The sequence below is a fragment of the Leucoraja erinacea genome, chromosome 6, assembly GCF_028641065.1.
Source record: "Leucoraja erinacea ecotype New England chromosome 6, Leri_hhj_1, whole genome shotgun sequence".
Taxonomy (NCBI): domain Eukaryota; kingdom Metazoa; phylum Chordata; class Chondrichthyes; order Rajiformes; family Rajidae; genus Leucoraja; species Leucoraja erinaceus.
This window is the reverse complement of record NC_073382.1, coordinates 55337139-55361492: the sequence shown is the minus strand read 5'-3', so window position 1 is coordinate 55361492 and position 24354 is coordinate 55337139. Positions and strand designations below refer to the sequence as shown.

At 43.3% G+C, this 24354-nt stretch overlaps 1 protein-coding gene across 2 annotated transcripts in view; it reads left to right on the top strand.

The window, feature by feature from the left end:
- Positions 1-24354, top strand: part of LOC129698163 (high-affinity choline transporter 1-like) — a 56414-nt gene that overhangs the window by 14835 nt on the left and 17225 nt on the right. Inside the window, exons 3-6 of one of the 2 annotated variants that reach the window (XM_055637098.1) lie at positions 3343-3456; positions 6607-6762; positions 10381-10529; positions 10642-10785. In XM_055637098.1, the coding sequence (XP_055493073.1) occupies positions 3343-3456; positions 6607-6762; positions 10381-10529; positions 10642-10785 (563 nt within the window). The remainder of the gene's footprint in view (positions 1-3342; positions 3457-6606; positions 6763-10380; positions 10530-10641; positions 10786-24354) is intronic. The other variant, XM_055637099.1, reaches the window with a different exon arrangement.

The following is a 24354-nucleotide window of genomic DNA, read 5'->3' as shown; positions in this document are numbered from 1 at the left end:
AATCCACCAAGTCTGTGCCGACTAGCAATCACCTGTCCACTAGTTCTATGTTATCCCATTTTCACATCCTATACGCTAGGGGAAATGTACAGAAACCAATTAACCTACACGCCTGTACGACTTTGGAACATGGGAGGAATCTGGAGCTCCCGGAGAAAACCTACGTTGTCACGGGGAGAATGTACAAACTCTCTTTCCGTACCCGTAGTCGGGATTGAACCTGGGACTCTGGCGCTGTAAGGCAACAACTCTATCGCTGCACCACTGTGCCACCCCCTCTTAATTTTTCTTACCAAGCTAAGGATTGTCCATGTTGAGGAACTAAACATTGTCAGTTCCATAGTCCTAGTGTCCATATTAAACATTCGCACACCTCAAACTTACAATACCCATAATTATATTAAAAATCCATCACCCTTGCTTTTGTCTGTTGCCAATTCTCAAGTTGTAACTCATGCTCCCAATGCTTTAATTAGGAGCCCAAGATCTTTGGTATGATATGGGTCAGATGTACTTACTGGTGCTAAAATTTATCCCGAAAAATTGTACCACTATTCTGTTCACTCTGCTGAAATTTCACAGCAACTTGGTCAACATAAAAAATGATGTGCAAGATACATAACGCATTCTCAAAGTGTGCCATCTGGATTTCATTGTGTCCAAATGTGATGTGTTAAGTTGATTCATGGAATGTTGTATGACTGGTGCAGCTCTTCAATCCTTCTGTCCCAAGCCTTCTGCTTTATAGCCCTGTCCCACTGTACGAGTTCATTCCAAAAGCTCTTAGCGCTAACGGCAGGTACTCGGGAAGACTCGCTAACGGCAGGTAAGCACGGGAAGATTTGTGAAGATTTTTCAACATGATGAAAAATGTCCATGAGAGCCCCGAGTACCGACGAGTGGCCATTACCGTAAATCTCCGAGTTCGAATCAGGGCAAACTCGGGAGGACTTTTGGAATGAACTCGTACCATGGGACAGGGGTTTTAAGCTGTGGCCTTTGTTCCAACCATCTACCTATCAATACCTCCCCCCCCCCCCCCCCCCCCCCCCCCCACCGCTCTCCACCTATTTACTGGCAGGCTTTGTCCTGCCTCTCCTCCTGCCTTGCTTTCTTCTCCTCCCCCTCTCTCCAAATCAGTCTGAAGAAGGGTCCTAACCCAAGACTTGGGTCCTAACCCAAGACTTACCCGTGTTCTCCAGAGATGCTGCCTGACCCGCTGAGTTATGGGCCTGTCCCACTTAGGCGACTTTTTAGGCAACTGCAGGAGACTATGCAGTCGCCACATGTTCGCGGGTGGTTGCTGGGGAGTCGCCTTCATGGTCGTGAGGAGTTCCCGCATTCTGGGAACTAGTCGCAACCTCATTATGGTCGCCGCAAATTTTTCAACATGTTGAAAAATTAACTGCGACGAGAATGAAACCGCCATGGAGAGTAGCGAGAATTCTCGTGCCAAAGGTGGGTCGCCAGGGGATCCTAGTGGGTTGCCAGGGGGTGGAAGGTTCTCGTAGGTTCTTGTAGGTTGTAGCCGGTGCTGACCGGTGAATTTCTTTGGCTCATTGGGGGAAAAAACTTAAGCAGTAGTTTTCAGAACCAAGGATAACCGACTGGTAATGTTAATGTCCGCCGAGCTTCACAGCCGTGGATCTCTGGCTTCTTAAAAGTTGGCTGACTTCTTAAAAGTTGTCTCCACTCCTTCTCCCTCTTTCTCCCTCCTTCTCCCCCCCCCTCCCCCCTTCTCCACCCTCTTTTAAAGGACTTACCGTACACTGTGTTTTAGCTGTCTTAATTACAGCGCCAACTTTCCTGTTCCTCTTAAAGTATCACCGTGGCTTTGCACCATGTGAATTTCACTCAGCCAGCGCTTCCCCCGCTTGCCCTGTCCCCCACCTGCGATGTGTTTGTGTGTGTGTGTGTTCCACTCTGACAGCCGTTGTTCCAGTTGCCGGTTTTTCAGGCGATGCAACTAGGGAGCTTGCAACAGTAGCAATGATTGACCTATGCTATTTAAAAGAGAACACATATTAAGAGTCTCGACCCGAAATGTTATCCATTCCTACTCTCCAGAGATGCTGCCTGTCCCGCTCAGTTACTCCAGCATTTTGTGTCTACCACATATTCAGCATTGTCTTTCCCACAACATACCAGTTCCATCCAAGACTGCAAGAAAACGCAGAGAATTGTGGACGCTGACCAGACCATCATACAAACCAATACTCCCTTCCATTGACTGCTTCTACATGTCACGTTGCCTTGGCAAGGCCACCAGCATAATCAAGGTCAAGTCTCACTCCTGCCACTCCCTCTTCTCCCACCTCCCATCAGGCAAGAACTATAGAAGTGTGAAAATGCATACCTCCAGACTGCTATTCATAGACTACAGCTCTGCCTTTATAACACCATTATATCATCCTAGCTTTTCACCAAACTCGCTAGACTTGGTGTCAGCACTCATCTCTGCAACTGGATCCTCGACTTCCTGACCAACAGACCCCAATCAGTGAGGATAGGGGACAAATCATCCTCTATGATAATCTTCAACACTGGTGTTCCACAAGGATGCATTCTCAGCCCCCTTCTTCACTCCTTATACACCCACGACAGTGCAGCCATGTACAAATCTAATTCAATTTTCACATTTTCAGATGACACCACCATTGTCGGCCAGAATGAGATCGAGAACCTCGTGTCCTGGTGTTGAGACAACATCCTTTCTCTCAATGTCCAAAAATTGCAGCTAACTGTGGACGCAGCCCAGACCAACGCGCAAACCAACCTCTCTCCTATTGACTCCATTTATACCTCACGCTGCCTCAGCAAGGCCAGCGGCATAATCAAGGATGTCACATCCTGGCTACTCCCACTTCTCCCCTCTCCTATCAGGTAAAAGGTATAGAAGTGTGAAAATGCACACCTTCAGATTCAGGGACAGTTTCTTCCCAGCTGTTATGAGGCAACTGAAATCCTACCACAGCCAGAGAGCAGTGCTAAACTACTATCTACCTCTTTGGTGACCCTCGGAATATCCTTGATTGGACTTTGCTGGCTTTACCTTACATTAAACGATATTCCCTTATCATGTATCTATACACTGCAAATGGCTCAATTGGAATCAAATATTGACTTTTTGCTGACTGGGTAGCATGCAACAAAAGATTTTCTCTGTACCATGGTACATGTGACAATAAACTAAACTAAACACTCAAAGTTTCTATGCTTGTTCGTGAAGGAGTAGCACAAATGTTGGTCCCTGAACAACAAATTGGACCTTTATTATTATTGTGTATTGTTACATAAGGAGCAATGAGATGAAATGTAATAAATTGCATGTCTGTCATTCAGCCACTTGGGTTGGTGGAGCTTACATCAATGGCACAGCGGAAGGAGTCTATCTTGCTGGACATGGCCTTGCATGGACGCAGGCTCCTATGGGATTTGCATTGAGTCTTACCATTGGTAAGCAGAATTACTTTATTCCGAACCTTTGTAGTTTGTTATAGAATCCAAAATACCAATTTAGAGTAAGCGTGTGAATGTTGTGGTTAACCAATGCATTGGATCTCTCATCTGCTTAGGACGAATTCCTCATCTCCCAATCTACTTTATTGCACACTTTCCTGCCTTTATTGCGCACTTTACCATAACCTTGACTCCAATATAGTACAAACGTTCAATTTCTGTTAACATGCCTTTTGTTAATCCTTTTGTTTTTGTTTTCTTTGTAATGTACAGTGGCATTTATATACTTCGCTATCACAAGAAATAAAATTACCAAAAAAAAAAAATGTTTTTAAATAATGTCTCTCCCATATAAATAATGCCTCAATCTAAGTAATTATTCCATCTACACTTTCTGCTGCCTCAGATTTTGTTGTGAATTTACCTGCCTGTTACCATAATCCATGACTCCAATGTAGTACAAAAATCTATTTTTGTGTGCACTAACTCAACTTTCACCTCTCTCTGGGATAGAAAATTCGAAAAGATTCGCAATCTTTTGACAACAGAACAGTGTCTCTTCATCTTTTTGCCATTCGTTGTAGTCTCTCCCATAAGGAGAAATATCCTCCAAGCATCTCCCGAGTGAAACTCCCTCAGAATATTTTGCATCTCAATTTCTCTTGATTAGAGTCGTAGACAATTCCTGATGCAGAAAGGGGCAAATGGATCACCATTCCAGTCTCAAGGCAAAAAAAAACATTTAAAATACATTTGGACAGGTACATGGATAGAAATGGTTTAGTGGGAGATGGGCCAGATGCAAGCAGGTGGGACGAATGCAGATGGGGCATCTTTGTCAGCATGGGCAAGTTGGGCCGAAGGGTCTGTTTCAGTGCTCTATGACTCTATGACTATGACTATGAAAAATGGTTACACAATAGTATTTTGTCCTCAAGCAGTTGATCCTTTGGTCTACAGGTCATGGCTCTTCAAGCACACATGCAAGCAACTTTTAAGTATGGTGTTGATTTCTGTCTCTGCAAACTCCCTGACAGAAAGCTGGAGGGGAAAGTCCAGGCATAGTGGGGCCTGTTTACCCGCTGCCTTGTTCTTTTTGGTGGTAGAGGCTGCAGATTTGGGAGGTGCTTTTGCAGTCAAACCGATGTGTGGCCATAGTGCTTGTTGTGGGGGGGGGGGGGGGGTACACTGTCCATAAGTAACAAATGCAATGAATGTTTTTGATGTTGGATGGTGTACTGATCAGATGTGCTGCTTTTCCTGGATATGTTGAGAGTTGTTTGTGCTGCACTTGTCCAGAGACTGGCTAGTCCAGTTGAGTTTCTGGTCGTTGGCCATTGACCCCAAGGATTTGTGATGGGGAATCCAGCAATGGCAATACAATTGAACGTCACTAGTTGATGGTTAGACTCTGTTGGAATAGCCGTTATCTGGCAATCCCATGACATTAAAGTAACCTACCACCTATCAACCCATGGTTACTCAGGTCATGCTGCATTCCTCTACTGAGGAGATGCGAGTGCAATGGAACATTGCACAGTCATCAATATGCATATTACTTCTGACCATGTAATGTCCATTTCTAATGCCACTACCACTCATACCTCTGTTCAAAAGTTGATAAGTTCTAGGAACAGAATTAGGACATTCGGCCCATCAAGTCTACTCCGCCATTCAATCATGGCTGATCTATCTTTCCCTCTCAACCCCATTCTCCTGCCACTCCACATTCACACTGACCCATATATTTCCAGCAATGTTACATTTAACCTCAAGGAAATCATGTCATAACTCATGACATGGGTTTTTAATGGTGAATGTTGCAGCTGTATGAACTCAACAACATCCAATAATCATTTTTCTATTCAAACATACAGTTTTTATAGATCCTGCTCTGTCCCTTTTCTTACCAATTATTAGCAATGTTACAAAATTTTGAGATTTTAAAAATCAAGTCTGCAATTTATCCCATCAGATAAAGCATAAAAAGAAGTTTAATTTGACACCTAATTCACTTTCATATCTTCAGTATTAAAAAAGTTATGGCCATTTTCATACTCGGAAATTAGCCAATTGTAGCTAATTCCAAAATTCAATTACTAGATCTAAACATCTATCCATTTCTTAAGGAAAGATTAACATTTTTAAATAGCCTAAGTGTCCAAAGAACATTCACACAAGAATTCACAATAAAACATGATTTTTAAATCTCATTGACATTAATTTATAGTATTTAGTGTTCAATTGCTGTAAATTAATGGCTTTTTAAATCAGCTTGCGAGTGGGATTCTGTGGAATGCGCTGGTTTAGAACGTTGCCATTGCGGTGGATTTGAAGCCCATATGGCATGAAAGATACTGCGGGATTAAATGGGCTCCCAAGTCAGCTACTCGCAACATAAAATTTTGTATAAAGGGATCTTAAGAAGCCCTTTTTAATGTAAAAATAACCAACCTACCTTGCCTTGTCCCCGACATGAGATCCGTCCCGTTGTCGGGGTTCGCGGCTGTAGAGGATGATTTTTAATCTACTATAACAATTAAATAACCCAATTTAGTTTAAAAATACCTGCAGCAAACGAATTTCGCAGCGATTTTTCGTCAGCAACTGTAGGCTGAACAACATCAATTTCAACAGCCTAGAGAAAATCGCGTTTTAAATCTGCCCCCCTCTCAAAGGCGCCAAAGTCGTGCACAGGGGCAGCGGCAGAACTGCAGCGCCGCTGAAGGTAAGTTTTGCAACATACCTACAATTATCACTTATTTTTCCCTGCTGTTGTTCTGGTTTATTATTTAATCTATTTTCCTTTCAACCCTTTCACCAATGTTCCCCTTTCTTCTATTCTCCATTTGCCATTTCTATGCATATTCAGACTAGCTTTGTCTTTAATATTTTTATAATTCCAAACAATGGTTATCGGCCTAGATTGTTAACTCTGCTTTACTACTTTTTGATCCGCATAGTACTTACAGCACTTTCGTTTTTTATTTTGTTGTCGATAATTTTAACAATTTGATGATTACATCTCCCTCCAGATGGTGTGATTGTGTGACATACGTTATTTCAGAATGGTTTCCAACTCAAATACTTTCAAAATTCAGTGATACTTATACTTAACAATGTCGTTGTTTGATGTTATCTTTGCAGGTGGTTTGTTTTTCGCAAAACCAATGCGTACAAAGAAATATGTGACCATGCTCGACCCAATTCAGGAAACCTATGGTAATCGGATAGGTACCTTGTTCTTCATTCCTGCTGCCATGGGAGAGCTCTTTTGGACAGGAGCTGTGCTGTCAGCCCTTGGTGAGAAATTATGGCAAAAAGAAGCCAAAAAATGCTTATGCTTTTCAGTAATTAAGGAAATAGTAGTATTCTTGCACACTCCAGTTGCTAGAGGGAGCAGGCAGTATAACAACATTCAAAAGATTAACAACATTTTGGACAGGTACATGGCTGGGAAAGATATTGGGGGTTATGAGCCAGACATGGGCAGGTGGGACTAGTGTAGATGAGGCATCTTGGTCGTCATGGGAAAGTTGGGCCAAAGGGCCTGTTTACGTGCTGTACAACTGTAATGCCTGACTTGTGCCTTGTAGAAAGACTAGGGGCTGTCAGAGGTAAAGTAATTAACCATAGGATATCCAATTTCCAACTTTATGGGGATGATCCAGTTGAGCTTCTGGTCAATAGTGACCGCGGGAACATTGTTTGTGAATTTGGCAATGGTAATGCAAGTGAATGTTAAAGGGATCATCCTTCAACATCCCACTTCTGGCATTCAATAAGCCTCCACATGACAACTAATCAAATGTCAAAGCATAGGAACCATCAGGTTAGAGACCGGATTACTCTGACAACTATCCTGTCATTTAGATTTTAGACTTTACAGCTTAGAGATACAGCGTGAAAACAGGCCCTTCGTCCCACAGAGTCAGCGCCAACCAGCGATCACCCCATACACTAGCACTATCCTACCGACTAGGTAAATGTAACAATTTTACCAAGACCAATTAACCTACAAAGCTGTATATGTTTGGAGCGTGGGAGGAAACCATAGCATCTGGAGAAAACTAATGCGGTCACAGGGAGAACTAACAAATTTCGTACAGACAGTCCCGGTAGTCAGGATCAAACCCTGGTCACTGGTGCTGTAAGGTTGCAACTCTACTGCTGCGCCACTGAGCCTGCACTTATTTCTATTACGAATTCCCAGTTAGCTGCAGCGCACATGTCGATACGTTCCAGGCTTCTGTGCCATGGAAGTAGAAATTACACAAAGGGTCAGAAGGTGGTGATTCTGACATCCTGCACAACCTGACTCCCCTCCCCACTGTTTGACTGCAGTGTTGAGTCCATCAGCTGAGTTCAGCAACAGGTTGAACTTGGGGTCCAGATACGCCATGTAAATGCAACCCTTCTGCTTTATCAACAAAATAGAGAGAGTACAGAGGAGATTTACTAGAAAGTTGCCTGGGTTTCAACAACTAAGTTACAGAGAAAGGTTGAATAAGTTAGGTCTTTATTCTCTGGAGTGCAGAAGGTTAAGGGGGGACTTGATAGAGGTCTTTAAAATGATGAGAGGGATAGACAGAGTTGATGTGGACAAGCTTTTCCCTTTGAGAATAGGGAAGATTCAAACAAGAGGACATGACTTCAGAATTAAGGGACAGAAGTTTAGGGGTAACATGAGGGGGAACTTCTTTACTCAGAGAGTGGTAGCGGTGTGGAATGAGCTTCCAGTGGCAGTGGTGGAGGCAGGTTCGTTGGTATCATTTAAAAATATATTGGATAGGCATAGGGATGAGAAGGGAATGGAGGGTTATGGTATGAGTGCAGGCAGGTGGGACTAAGGGGAAAAAGGTTGTTCGGCACGGACTTGTAGGGCCGAGATGGCCTGTTTCCGTGCTGTAATTGTTATATGTTATATGTTATATCATTGTATGGAGATTAGAGATAGTTTTGTTTAGAGGTACAGCGCGGAAACAGTGCCTTCAGCCCACCGAGCCTGCTCTGACCAGCGATCCCCGTACGCTAGCACTATCCTACACACACATCAGGGACAGTTTACTATTTTTTACCAAAGCCAATTAACCAATAAACAATTGTCTTTGGAATGTGGGAGGAAACCGGAGTACCTGGAGAAAACCCGTGGAGTGCACGGGGAGAACGTTCAAACTCCGTACAGATGGCACCCATAGACAGGATCGAACCCAGGTCTCTGGCGCAGTAAAGGCTGCAATTCTACCACTGCATCACCATGCCACTCTTATCGTATATGGTCTCTATAGTCCAAAGCCCATCTAGAGTACTGGCTGTTGGAATTGTCAACTGTTACAGCTTTATAGTACTTTGATTGGACCGCATTTGGAATATTGTGTGTAGTTCTGTTCACCCCATAGCAGGAAGTCTGTGGAGGCTTTGGAGAAGGTGCAGCAGAGGTTTATAAAAGTGCTGCATGGATTAGACAGTATTAGCTATGGAGAGAGGTTGGACAAACTTGGATTATTTTCTCTGGAGATTCAGCGACTGAAGGAAGATCCAAGCAAAATATGTAAAATGGCGAGAGGCATAGATAAGATTAGACAGTCAGGACCTTTTATTCCCAGGGTAGAAATGTCAAAGACTAGAGGGCATAGATTTAAGGTGAGAGGGACAAAGTTTAAAGGAGATGTACAGGGCAGGTTTTTTTGTTACAGTGAGAGGCGAGTGCCTGGAATGCGCTGCCGGGGGTGGTGATGGAGGCAGATATGATGGTAGCATTTAACATGCTTTTAGAGAGGCACATGGAAATGCAGTGAATGGAGGGATATGGATCACAAGCAGGCAGAGGGAATCAGTTTTACTTGGCATCATGTTCAGCTCAAACATTTAGACCATTGTCACGGTACGTGAAGCCAACAGTTGTGAACCTGGGTTTTAGGATGGACAGTGACTTTAAATTAAATCGCCAAATATGCGCGGTGGTTAAGTCCAGCTTCTTTCACTTAAGGAAGCTGGGGAAGGTGAAGCCCATTCTCGAGCGGCAGCATTTTGAGACAGTAATCCATGCCTTTATTACATCTAGGCTGGATTACTGTAACGCGCTCTATTTTGGAGTTGCTCGCTCTTCACTGGCTCGTCTCCAGTTGGTTCAGAATGCTGCTGCTCGCCTTTTAACTGGGACTCGAAAGAGGGAGCACATATCGCCAATTCTGGCCTCCCTACACTGGCTCCTGGTGCACTTTCGAGTTCATTTTAAGATACTGTTATTTGTTTTTAAATCTCTGAATGGGCTCGCCCCGCCTTACCTCTCTGAGCTGCTCCACCCATACGCTCCTGCCCGGTCCCTCAGGTCAGCTGGTCAGCTGCTCCTGGAGGTACCGAGGTCTAGTCGGAGGCTCAGAGGGGATAGAGCCTTCTCTGTTGCTGCTCCGGCACTCTGGAACACCCTGCCGTTGCACATCAGACAGGCCCCCTCACTGTCCATCTTCAAATCCAGTGTTAAAACACATTTGTACTCCCTGGCTTTTGACCATGCCTGAGACTTTGCTTCTGTTTTTATTGTTTTTAATGTTTCTTTATTTTACATGTCTTTTCCTACTATTTCTTTTGATTGTTATTATTGGTGTGTATTAACTTTTTTGTCAATGATTAGTGATGTACAGCACTTTGTTGCAACTATGATTGTTTTTAAAGTGCTCTATAATTAAAATTATTATTATTATTACTGTTCTATGTTCTACATATTTCTCCAGTAATTGACTTGCAATGCTGTTGACTGAAATGACTGTACTCTTAATCTTTTATCTGGCATGAAAAATAGTTTCCTAAATATCAATTAATATTTTATCCCATAGTTACTTAAAGTTGAATAAACTAAGATATTACTTTATTGGCACAAATTACATCCAAGTTGATACTAATAAATATTTTCTCCTCTAGGTTCATCCCTGAGTGTGATTTTTGAGATCAATGTTAACCTATCAGTTATTATCTCTGCTTTGATATCAATTTTTTATACTTTGATTGGAGGATTATACTCTGTTGCATACACAGATATGGTTCAGCTTGTCTGCATTGTTGTGGGAATGGTGAGTTTTAGAAGTTTTAAAGTTATTTGTAAAATATATATTTTTTAAATATGCATAGATAGGGGGGCATTTAGTGGTAGATTGAAACTTGTTTCTTTGGTTCTCCATTCAGTATATAAGCTTGCCTTTTGCCATTACACATCCTGCTGTGACAGATATCAGGATCACCTCTACCCATTATGTTTACCGTGAACCTTGGGTTGGACAAATCCACGCTAAAAGGGCCTGGATTTGGATCGATAACTATTGTCTAATGGTATGTATACAACATCAGTTATTATATCAATGTACAGTAGATGAAATGATGCTACCTCCAAGGATCTGTGTAAAAAATATTTCTGGAGGAACAGGCTGTTTAGCAGGTAACTTCCACAAATGGATAGATGTCCATTGGCATCCTGGCAAAGGCCATTTGATGCTATGAGCCTGGATTAGGGTGTCTTAATCCTAAACTTAACTGTCCTATATCGCAAATGGGAGATTGAGTTGTGATTTCCCCATCTGATTTTGCTGGGTGGCCAGTGTCCAGTGTGGACATTTAAATGCTTACAATGTGAGCCTATTCCTCACTGCTCCCAGAGGGGAAAGGCACGGAGAATTGTTTGTCAAGATTCGCATGTTTTGTGGATTCTGATTTCAGGTTCCCAGTTAACACTAAGGTTACAGATTGAAAAGGAAAAAGATTCAATAATGTTACGTGTCGTATGCTGCAAACTCAACACTGAGCACCCTCTCAGATGCAAAACTGAAGAATGCACACAAACAAATACTGAATTTCAAATTTTGCGAAAAATTACAATTGCCATTTCTTCTCCCCACTGAACTCCTTGGGCCCCGTATCTGAGGAAGGATGTGCTGCCTTTGGGAGAGGGTCCAGAGGACGTTTACAAGAATGATCCTGGGGATAATTGGGTTAACGTATGATGAGCATTTGGCGTCACTGAGCCTGTACTCACTGGAGTTTATAAGGATGAGGGGGAACCTCATTGAAATTTACCGAACAGTGAAAGGCCTGGAAGGAGTGAATGTTTCCAATTGCGGGAGAGTCCAGGACCAGAGAGCCTCAGAATAAAAGGACGCACTCTTAGAAAGGAGACGAGGAGGAATTGTTTTGGTCAGGGGTGGGGGGTGGGGGGTGAATCTGTGAAATTCATTGTCACTGACAGCTGTGGAGTCTGTCATTGGGTATTTTTAAGGCAGAGATTGACAGATTCTTGATTAGTGTGCATGTCGGATTATGGGGAGTAAGCAGGAGAATGGGGTTGAGAGGGAAACATAGATCAGCCATGATTGAATGGTGGAGTAGACTCGATAGGCCGAATGGACTCTTTCTGCACCTATGACTTATGAACATAAATATCATCCTTTCTAAACTCAAAGGTTATGTTTGTGCCGCCTGATGAATTATGTTCTCAGGTCTCACCTTTCCTGCTCCAGAGCCTTGTGAATTATACTGTCACTGCTATGGCAGTCCCTAAACAGAATGAATTCCTAGGAGAAGGTGACCAATAGCATTGTCATGGCAAGGATGGTGGATGTTGTCTATTTGGCCTTGGACAAAATCCTGCATTGTAATCTGGTCTAGAAGGTTTAAATACTAGGGATATGGGATAAGATAGCAAACTGGATACAAAGTTGGCTTGGTGGTAAGGGGCAGAGGTTGGTAGTAGAGGGTTGGTTTTCAGATTGGAGACCTGTAATTATTGTTACGTCGCAGGAATCAGTGCAGGGTGCTTTATTGTTTGTAATATACACTAATGATTTGGAAGATAATGTAGTTGGCGTGATTAGTAAATCGTGATTAGTAAATTTGCAGCACAAATCTAAATTGGTGGTATAGAGGACAGAGAAGAAGAATGTGTAAGGTGACAACAGGATGAAGGTCAATTGAGAAAGTGGGGAAGGGAATGCCTAATGGAATTTAACTCAGGCAAGTACATGCCTTGATACCTTTTGGGAAGTTAATCCAGTCCAGTGTCACTACACAGTGAGTCCCTGAGGAATGATATTAAGTGTCTAGTTTAGTTTAGTTTAGTTTGTTGTCGCATTGCCAAGGTACAGTGAAAAGCCTTTGTTGTGTGCTAACCAGTCAGCGGAAGGATATTACATGAAGAAGGGTCTCGATTTGAAACGTCACCTATTCCTTCTCTCCAGAGATGCCGCCTGTCCCGCTGGGTTTTTGTGTCAATCACATGATTACAATCGAGCTATTCCCAGTGTACAGATACATGATGAAGGGAATAACGAGAATAACGTTTAGTGCAAGATAAAGCCAGTAAAGTCTGATTAAAGATAATCCGAGGGTCTCCAATGAGGTAGATATTAGTTCAGGGCTGCTCTCTAGCTGTGGTAGGATGATTCAGTTGCACAAACAAGTTCATAGTTCCCTGAAAGTGGTGACTGAGATAGACAAAGTATGAAGGATACATATTGTATGTTTGCCTTCTTCGGACAAGGCACTGAGAATAGGAGTTAGGACATCATGGTATAGTTGTACAAATGGTTAGTTGGGCCACTCTTGTCATATTGTGTGCAGCTCAGAATGGCATGACATAGGAACGTTAGTTGAAGAGGGTGCAAAAAAGATTCACAGGAATTATGCCTGCCCTGGAGCACTGAGTTATAAGAAGAGACTGGATAAGATGGGACTATAGAGGTTTATAAAATTATAAGCGGCATAGATAGATTAAAAAATCAGAATCTTTGTTAAGGGAGTCTAAAACTGTAGGGAATAGGTTCAAAGGGGGGAGGGGGGGAGTTTTAAAAGGGACCCGAGGGACATGTTTTTTACACAGCACATGACAAGTATATGGGAGATAGGACATTTTAACATTGAAAAGACATTTGGAGAGGTGTATGAAACATAGAAACATAGAAAGTAGGTGCGAGAGTAGACCACCAGGTCCGTCGAGCCCGCACCGCCATTCGCTCATGGCTGAACACTAAACAGACACACTTACCACAAACAGTAGACACAAGACACAGAACACAAGACACTACCCTCCCCTTTATACCGCTATCACCCCTCTCCACCCCAAGAACCTCGTGATCTCCTGGGGGAGGCAAAAAAACGGATAAAAACCCAGGTCCAATTCGGGGAAAAAAAAACGGGAAATTCCTCTCCGACCCCAATCCAGGCGATCGACACTTGTCCAGGAGATCACTCAGGTCTTACTATACTAACCATACCTAGGTCCATATCCCTGCCCTCTCCCCGTAGCCCCTTGTCCCCTTGGCAGCTAAAAAACCATCTATTTTAGTCTTAAATATATTTAAAGTTTCTGCTTCCACTGCTCCCTGGGGCAGTGAATTCCATAAATTAACCACCCTCTGGGTGAAGAAGTTCTTCCTCATCTCAGTTTTAAAAGAGCCCCCCCTTATTCTGCAACTATGTCCCCTAGTTCTAGTTTCCCCGATCATTGGGAACATCCTCGGTGCATCCACCCGATCAAGGCCCCTCACGATCTTATATGTTTCAATGAGATCGCCTCTCATTCTTCTAAACTCCAAAGAGTAGAGTTCCAGCCTACTTAACCTTTCCTCATATGTCAATCCCCTCATTGCAGGAATTAATCTTGTAAACCTTCGCTGCACTGCCTCCAGGGCTAGTACATCCTTTCTTAAGTATGGACCCCAGAACTGTACACAGTATTCCAAATGTGGTCTCACTAATACTGTGTACAGCTGCAGCAAGACCTCCGTGTTTTTATACTCAATCCCCCTAGCAATAAAGGCCAAAACTCCATTGGCCTTCCTAATTGCTTGCTGCACCTGCATACTAACTTTCAGTGATTCATGTACTAATACCCCTAGATCCCTTTGCGTTGCATTACAACGCAGCTCCTCCTCATTTAGAAAATAACTTGCCCTATCATTTTTTTTCCCAAAGTGAATGACTTCACATTTATTAGTATTAAATTTCATCTGCCAAGTTGTTGCCCACTCACCTAGCTTATCTATATCCTTTTGCAGACTCTTCCTATCCTCCTCATCCCCTACTTTTCCTCCCATTTTTGTATCGTCCGCAAATTTTGATATATTACACTTGGTTCCCTCCTCCAAATCATTTATATAAATTGTGAACAACTGGGGTCCCAGCACCGACCCTTGCGGAACCCCGCTAGTTACCGGTTGCCATCCCGAGTATGAACCATTTATCCCCACTCTCTGCTTCCTATTTGTTAGCCAATCCTCTACCCATGCTAATATATTACCCCCAATCCCATAATTTTTTATTTTTAGCAATAGTCTCTTATGTGGCACCTTGTCAAAAGCCTTTTGGAAGTCCAAGTATACCACATCCACCGGTTCCCCTTTATCCACCCGGGTTGTTACTTCCTCAAAGAATTCGAGCAGATTCGTTAAACAGGACTTCCCCTTCACAAAACCATGCTGGTTCTGTCCGATGAAGTCATGTTTATCCAAGTGCCCCGTTAGTGTTTCTTTAATAATTGTCTCTAACATTTTACCCACCACCGATGTTAGACTAACCGGTCTATAGTTACCCGCCTTCTGTTTACTTCCTTTTTTAAATATAGGTGTTACATTGGCCATTTTCCAATCCACTGGGACCGTTCCTGCCTCCAGGGAGTTTTGGAAAATTATCACCAATGCATCCACAATCCCCACCGCTATCTCCCTCAAGACCCTTGGATGTAATCCATCAGGCCCAGGGGATTTATCCTCCTTCAGTCTCATTAATTTCCCTAATACCACCTCCTTGGTGATCTTAATAGTATTTAGCTCCTCCATTCCTACCGCCCCCTGTTTATCCAGCGTTGGAATATTTTTTGTGTCTTCTATGGTGAAGACTGATACAAAATACTCGTTTAATGCCTTTGCCATTTCCATGTTCCCCACCAACAACTCTCCAGTCTCACCCTCCAATGGACCAACGTTCACCTTAGCCACCCTTTTTCTTTTTATATAGCTATAAAAACTCTTACTATTAGTTTTTATGTTGTTCGCTAAATTCCTTTCATAGTCTATTTTCCCCGTCTTAATTAATCTCTTAGTTATTTTTTGCTGACCTTTAAATGCTTCCCAATCCTCTACCCTCCCACTATCTCTGGCTACCTTATATGCCCTTGCCTTCAGCCGAATACTATCCTTTATAGTTTTACTGAGCCATGGCTGACTGTTCTTACCCTTACCCCTTTTTTTCTTCATAGGAATAAATTTTTCTTGAAGGTTATACAGTATTCCCTTAAACGTACACCACTGCTCATGTACCGTCTTATTCTTGAGTCTGCTATCCCAGTCAACTTTGATCAGCTCAGTCCTCATACCTTCATAATCCCCCTTATTTAGACTAAGCACCCTAGCCTGAGTTTCCACCTGCTCCCCTTCTATTTGAATATGGAATTCGACCATATTGTGGTCACTTGTTCCCAACGAGTCCCTAACTATAACATTTTTAATTAATCCTGCTTCATTACACAGGACCAGATCCAAGATTGCCTCCCCCCTTGTCGGTTCTGTGACATACTGTTCTAGGAACCCGTCTCTAATACATTCTATAAACTCTTCCTCTAGTCTACCCTGCCCAGTTTGGTTTGCCCAATTAATATGAAAATTGAAGTCCCCCATGATTACAGCAGTTCCCTTTTTACATGCGTCAACTATTTGCAGATTTATGTTCTGACTAACAGCGTCACAGCTATTTGGAGGTCTATAAATTACACCCACTAGTGTTTTTTTCCCCTTATTATTCTCTATCTGTACCCAAGCTGTTTCACTATCCTGATCCTTCAACGCAATATCCTTCCTCTCTATTGCCGTTATTCCCTCCCTTATTAAAAGGGCCACCCCTCCTCCCTTTCTTTCCTGTCTATCTTTCCTAATTGTCGAGTACCCCTCTATATTTAACTCCCAGTCCTGATCCCCTTGCAGCCATGTCTCCGTAATGGCCACGATATCATAACTATATATACTTAATTGCACCGTTAATTCATTTATCTTATTACGAATACTCCGTGCATTGAGATAAAGCACTTTCAGATGATTTTTACTACCCTTCCTTTCCGTTTTTGCCCCTTTTACATCTAAAGCTTTATCTTCACACATTCTGTCTCCTGTCACATTTTGACTTTCCGCTTCCCCACTGATACCCTGCTCTATTTCCTCTACCCCTGCCGTTATTACCCCCCTTGTTACCTCCCCCCCGCTACTTAGTTTAAAGACCTCTCTACTGCCCTAGTTATATGATTTGCCAGGACCCCAGTCCCAGCACCGTTCAGGTGAAGTCCGTCCTTACAGAACAGATCCCCCCTGTCCCAGTACTGGTGCCAGTGGCCCAAGAAACCAAACCCATTATTCCCACACCAGTCTTTGAGCCACGCATTTAGCTTTTTAATTTTACGTACCCTCGCCGATTTGGCCCGTGGCTCAGGTAGCAATCCGGAGATCAGTACCCTCGAGGTTCTGCTTTTTAATTTATTCCCTAACTGCTCAAACTCCTTCAGCAGATCCTCCTTCCTCGTCCTTCCTATGTCATTGGTCCCCACATGGACCACGACCACTGGATCCTCCCCCTCCCTCTGCAAATTTCTCTCCAGCATCGCAGAGATATCCTTAACCCTAGCACCGGGTAGGCAACACAGCCTTCGGGACATGTTCTGCTGGCCGCAGAGAACCTTATCTACCCCCCGAATAATACTATCCCCTATCACTACGGCATTTCTTCTAACTCCCCCCTCTTGAATGGCCTCCTGATCCACGGTGCTGCAGCCAGGTTGCTCATCCCTCCCACAGCCCCTGATCCCGTCCTTACATTGAGTAAGAGCCTCGGTCATGCTCGTCAGGGACAAGGGCTGTGGCTCCTGCCGCATCTCCTCCTGGTTCCCCCTACCTGCCTCGCTTATGGCCACACCTTCCTTTCCTTGCTCACTGCCTACTGAATTAGTTAAACTGGTCGGTGTGACCATCCCCTGGCACAAAACATCCAGGTAATACTCCCCCTCCCTGATGTACCGCAGCGTATGAAGTTGGGTCTCCAGCTCATCAATGCGGAGCTGGAGTTCCTCTAGCCTCAAACACTTACTGCAGCTGTAGGGATCTTCTACATCAATGGTGTCGACAAATTCCCACATCTGAATAGGAAAGGTATGAATAGGAAAGGTGTTAAGAATGATATGGATCAAACATAAGCAAATGGGACTAATGTTAAAATTTGATTACTTATCACAGACAAGTCAAACACAAAGCAAGGCAAGATTATTTTATTTGTTAGTGGGCGTGTGCTGGAAGCGATATACGGTAGCTTCCCTGTCACACAACTCTCTGAACAAAGAAAAGTTAGTACAATTAGACTTATTTCTTATCAATAAAAACACCTAAATCTGACTGAAAGATCCGTAGCCTAAAGGGCCTGACCCACTTACGTGTCCTTGGCACGCAAATTACGTGACCTCGTGGTCGCGTTGAGGCGCACAGGCATCGTATGGCCGCGCGGGGCCGGTCCCACTGAGAAGCGCGGAGGGGTATGTAGTTGTGCGCAACATCGCGCGGGGCTCCGAAATTTTTGTAGCGAACAAAATCTTCGCGTGCCAACGGCTTGTCGTGGAACTGACGGCCAAAGTGGGACAGGCCCAAGACCCTGGCGCGACGCAAAATCTCACCTCTAACAGCAGCAGAAGCAGGCAAACGATCGCTGAGCTCAGCCTGCGGCTTACGGCCGTTGCGGTCCGGATCCGCCCCCACTTCTACTCCCAGAGCGGGGCCAAGAAAATTGAAGATAGACACAAAATGATGGAGTAACTCAGCGGGACCGGCAGCATATCTGGAGAGAAGCAATGGGTGACGTTTTGGGTCATGATCCTTCTTTCAGACTGAAGAAGAGTCTCAACCCGAAACATCACCCATTGCTGGGGTCGCATAACACGAGGTCGCGTAATTTGCGTGCCAAGGACACGTAATTGGGACAGGCCCTTAAGATAAACAAGGGCGGCTGGACCCATATATAATTTAAACCAATAACAAGTTATTGGTAAATTTTGCAATGTCAGCCTTAATCTCAAATCTTGGCACAGCTTCAATACAGCTGCCCATTCTGGGAGGACAACTGACTCCATTTTATTTCCAGAATGGGCATCCGTCTGTGAACTAAAAAAAGCTTGTAAGTCTTGGATGAGAGCCACTACATTGTCCTTAGATGGGACAAGCTGTTCAGACAGATATCTAATATGGCGCTGTGCCCAGACAATACATCTCTATGTTAATACATTGTTAATACATTGTTTCAATGACTAGTATAAACCGAGCTTCTACAATTTTCCCATACTTTTTTTCTGCTGGGAAAAATTCAACTTGAAAGATGTCTGTTTTCTGTTCTTTCAGCAAATCTCCATTTTAATTTACGAACCAAACTTGACCAAATTCAACTATTTTTCACTAATGTATTCAGGCATTGTGGTTGTCAGGGACATCTAACAGCATTATGCACATCTTTCATAAAGTTTAAGGTACCCAAAAATGCTGGAGAAACTCAGCGGGTGCAGCAGCATCTATGGAGCGAAGGAAATAGGCAACGTTTCGGGCCAAAACCCTTCTTCAGATAAAGTGTAGTTTAGTTTAGTTTAGTTTAGTTTAGTTTAGTTTAGTTTAGAGATACAGCGTGGAATATGGCCCTTGGGCCCACCGAATCCATGCAGACCATCGATTACCCGTTCACACTAGTTCTATGTTATCCACTTTCTCATTCACTCCATACACCAGGGGAGCAATTTACAGAGGCCAATTAACCTACAAACCAGCATGTCTTTGAGACGTGGGAGAAAAACAAAGGTCACTAAGGGAACGTGCGAACTCCACACAGGCAGCACCAGCTGCGCCATCATTGCATTTGCTTTAAGGGCCTGTTTCTGTGTTATGTAACTCTATGAATCTATGAATCTAGGTAGCACCATCCCTCCCCTCCCATTCCACCCTAACCCCTGGCACAATCCACCACAACCGAAGGAGGACTAGCACAGTTTAAAATATACAGCGCAGAAACAGGCCCTTCGGCCCAACAAATCCATGCCAACAAGCGATCCCCGTACATTAGCAATTTCACCGAAGCCAATTAACTTATAAATCTGCATGGCTTTGGAGTGTGGGAGGAAAGTGGAGCACCAGAAAGAACCCACGCGATCACCAGGAGAACGTACAAACTCCATACAGACAGCACCCATAGTTTGGATTGAAACCGAGTCTCTGGCGCTGTAAGGCTGCAGTTCTACCTGTTGCACCACCGCCCCCCTCACCATCCCCTGTCCCCTCACCATCCTCTTCACCACCATCCAGGGATCAAAACAACACTTCCAGGTGAGCAAAGATTCAGTATGGTCTACCAAATTTGGTGTTAGTATTTGAGCTCCTCATCAGACTAGCCCCTGATTTGCCCACACCTGCGCTCTGTCTGCAAGGCCTATCCAGGCATTAGATGCTGATCTATTCTTTATTCCCCCACCTTCATTTGCACTGCAGCATTGCTTAGGTCAATGGTGCTCTTGTTCTTGGTTTCTTTTCATTGACCACTGCATTTGGAAGCCTTTGACCAGTAAAATACTGAGTCTGAAGAAAGGTCCTAAGCTGAAACACCATCTGTCCGCTCCCTCCACTGATCCTTTGAACTCCCCCTGCACTTTGTGTTTTTCTGAAGTCCAGCATTGCAGTTTCATGTGTCTCCACATACTGCATGTATCTGTGGTGGAGCCTTGTTATATACATAACAATCTGGAAGGCATTATTAATGAGTTTAAGCTCATGTTTATTGTCATATGCATGTGTATGGTCAAGTCAAGTCAAGTCACTTTTATTTCTATAGCACATTAAAAAAACAACTCTCGTTGGCAAAAGTGTTTACATTGGTGGAGGTACTAACGTTATACAACATTGCTTCATAGATTAAGTACATACATAAATACATACATATAGCCCTCCCTCAGAGGACGTCAAGAAAGGCTTGAGAGTAAAGATGAGTTTTAAGTCTCGACTTAAAGGAGTCGATGGGGGGGGCAGTTCTGATGGGAAGAGGGATGCTGTTCCACAGTCTAGGAGCTGCAACCGCAAAGGCGCGGTCGCCCCTGAGCTTATGCCGAGACCGCGGGATGTTCAGTAACCCCAAGTTGGCCGATCTGCAGGGAGCCAGTGGAGAGAGGCCAGGATCGGGGTGATGTGGTTCCTTTTTTGGGTGCCCGTCAGGAGTCTCGCTGCGGCGTTTTGGACCAGTTGCAGGCGGGACAGGTATGATTGGCTGATGCCAGTGTAAAGGGAGTTGCAGTAATCAAGGCAGGAGGAGATACCATAGAAACATAGAAACATAGATATTAGGTGCAGGAGTAGGCCATTCGGCCCTTCGAGCCTGCACTGCCATTCAATATGATCATGGCTGATCATCCAACTCAGTATCCCATACCTGCCTTCTCTCCGTACCCTCTGATCACTTTAGCCACAAGGGACACATCTCACTCCCTCTTGTGTGGATGATCTTTTCAAGGTCGTCAAACTGGAGGAATTGTTTTATTTTAGCTATCGTCCAAAGCTGAAAGAAGCTAGCTTTTACCACGGCATTGACTTGTTTGTTAAATTTCAATGCTGAGGCAAATATCACGCCAAGGTTTTTGACGTGAGGTTTGAGTAATTGAGTAAAGTGCAGGTACAATGCAAAATATTGCCTACAGCAGCATCGCAGCCACATAGACTCAAACAACCACACAAACACAAATTATACATAGATTATACATGAATTACACATAAAATTGTTAAAGGAACAAGACTGTGCAAAAAGCAAGACATTAGCGCAAAAACATAATTAGAAACAAACAAGTTGATAGTAGTGCAAGTTTGAATACTTATGTCACAGCTGAGAATAAACGAGGTAGTCTTTGGCTACTGAACAATATTGATGAGTTGATAAGATGAGCAGCTGAGACATAAATTGCAAAATATAAATTGATGTATTTTGGAAGGATTAATAGTACTAAGGTATAGAGAATGAAAGATGATACCCTAGGAAGTACTGATTACAGATGATCAAGCTGGATAAAGTGGTCAACAAGGCATTATGCAGGAGCTAGTTTAGCAACACAAATTTATGAGGAGCATAATAAGACGTCCTCCCCTTAGCAGAAGTGCCTATAACCAGAGGGCACAGGTCTGTTTGTAGATGCAATCCAATGGCTCAAATTTTATTTGATTTCCCCACATAACATGTGTTTACCACAAGGTAGCCACCTCAGTCATGAGCAGACACTAGGAAAACCTTGAAACAAAATAGTAAGTTAATAGTTCATTATCTTCCCATTCCAACTTCTTCCAGCTTCAAAATTTCCAACATTTCTCTCTCTGTTCCTCTTTCCCTTCATCTCCCTTTCTCCTCTCTCTCTGTTTTTCCCTCCTCTGCCGCTTCCTTCCTCCCCTTCTCTCCCACCGCCCTCTCCCCATTTCCTCTCTCCCTTTCCCCTTCTCCCCCTGCCTCCCTCTCTCCTTCCCCCCCTCTGCCCATTCTCTGAATTTGCAGATGAGAGATCCTCAATCCCAGATCTCCTTATCTCATTTACTCCAGAGTTTGAAGGCAATGCCCTTAAAGCTTATGGTTTGCAAAACCTCTACACTAAAATTATAACACAATGATTCAGAGGTAAAATAAAGAGCATAAATCCACGACAGGTCAGTCATAATCTGTAAGATGAGTTAATGGTTCATACATAAACTCCAAAATGCTAACCTATCTTTCTCTTACAGATATTGACTGGTCTGTGGTGCATTACCCACAGTTTCTGAATGACATAATAAGGTAGATGTTGTGAACAGGTGTGAAATTGGTGCATGTATATTTAAAAAACTGAACAAGAGCAAGCATTCGCTACGTTTTACACTAAATTCCTCCTCCCCTCAATTTTCCTGTCGACCAGACATAGATACTAACTCCTGGCTGTGGTGCTAACACTATCTCCCACCTTCACAGACCCATTTTGAATGGTTAAAACAACAATATGGATCTGGTTCTCACTTGAGAAATTTGTTTATGTAGGAAAGTAGCGGATGGGGTTGGTAACATTACTGCCACAATTAACCACAATAACCTCTAACTTCTACAGGGGAAGCAACTGCCTACAACCAACCGTGGGCCTTATTCCCATAAAAACTGGGCTACTAATGTTATCTCGAGTCATAGAGTCATCCAGCATATAAACAGATCCACTGAATCCATGCAGAAAATCAAATAACCATTTTTAATAATCCTACACTAATCCCATCTTTATTCTCTCCATATCCCACCCTCACCCCTCCCCAACCGGCCAAATTTTACCGCACAATTATGCATTAGGGGGAGATTTACAGTGGCCAATTAATCTACAAATGGACACAATGTGCTGGAGTAAACTAAACAGGTCAGGCAGTATCTCTGGAGAACCTGGATAGGTGATGTTTTGGGTCAAAGAAGGGTCTCAATCCAAAAGGTCAACTATCCAGTCTGAAGAAAGGCCTCAACCCGAAATATCACCTATCCACATATGCTGCCTGAGCACAAATCAGAACAGCAGGCTCGGTATTTATTTTATTTAATGTGTTAGAGTTTAGTTTAGCGATATTGCTAGTTTAGCTTGTATTCACTGAGTTTAGAAGGATGAGGGGGAATCTTATAGAAACATATAAAATTATAAAAGGACTGGACAAGCTAGATGCAGGAAAAATGTTCCCAATGTTGGGCGAGTCCAGAACCAGGGGCCACAGTCTTAGAATAAAGGGGAGGTCAGTTAAGACTGAGGTGAGTAAAAACTTTTTCACCCAGAGAGTTGTGAATTTATGGAATTCCCTGCTACAGAGGGCAGTGGAGGCCAAATCACTGGATGGAATTAAGAGAGAGTTAGATAGAGCTCTAGGGGCTAGTGGAGTCGAGGGATATGGGGAGAAGGCAGGCACGGGTTATTGATAGGGGACGATCAGCCATGATCTCAATGAATGGCGGTGCTGGCTCGAAGGGCCGAATGGCCTCCTCCTGCACCTATTTTCTATGTTTCTATGTTTCTATGTTTACAGCATGTAAACAGACCCTTCGGCCCAACTTGTCCATGCTGAGTATCAATCACCCATTCACATTAGTTCAATTATACTTTATCATCCTGCGCTCTATGGACAATTTTAGGGAAGCCAATCTCAACAAACCCGCACATCTTTGGGGTAAACTTGTAAATCCACACAGACAACGCCTAAGGTCAGAATCGAACTTGATTCTTTGGCACTGTGAGTTAGCAGCTCTTCCAGCTGTACCACTGTTTGCCGCATAATTGTTTAAATTATGTTCCAAGATTTAAGAATATTTTATTAATACTTATTTTAGGAACCAATTTTATTTCATCAGTAAAATAATTTAATTTCCAAATGACTCAAAATTGTTCTACATTTCTCAACAAGATATAAAGAGGCAAACTGTGAATGAGCAGTTAAGTATGAAACTGTTTTTCATTATAGTCAATGGTAACCTATCGGGTAATTACTGGCTATGTATATTTCATGTAGACATGGACAGCGTGGATGGTTACATTACTGGAATAATAATGCAAAGGCTGAACTAATGATCCAGGCCGGCAACACTTGTTGGGGAACTTAAATTCAGACAATTAACTAATGTGGAATTTAAAAATTAGTTCCATTCAGAAACTTCCAAATTATTGCAATATCCCATTAGCTTCATTTAAAATAAGGTCAAACGGTCACGTGATAGGAGTAGAATTAGGCCATTCGGCCCATCTAGTCGACTTCGCCATTCAATCATGACTGAGCTAGCTCTCATCCATTAGAAACATAGAAACATAGAAAATAGGTGCAAGAGAAGGCC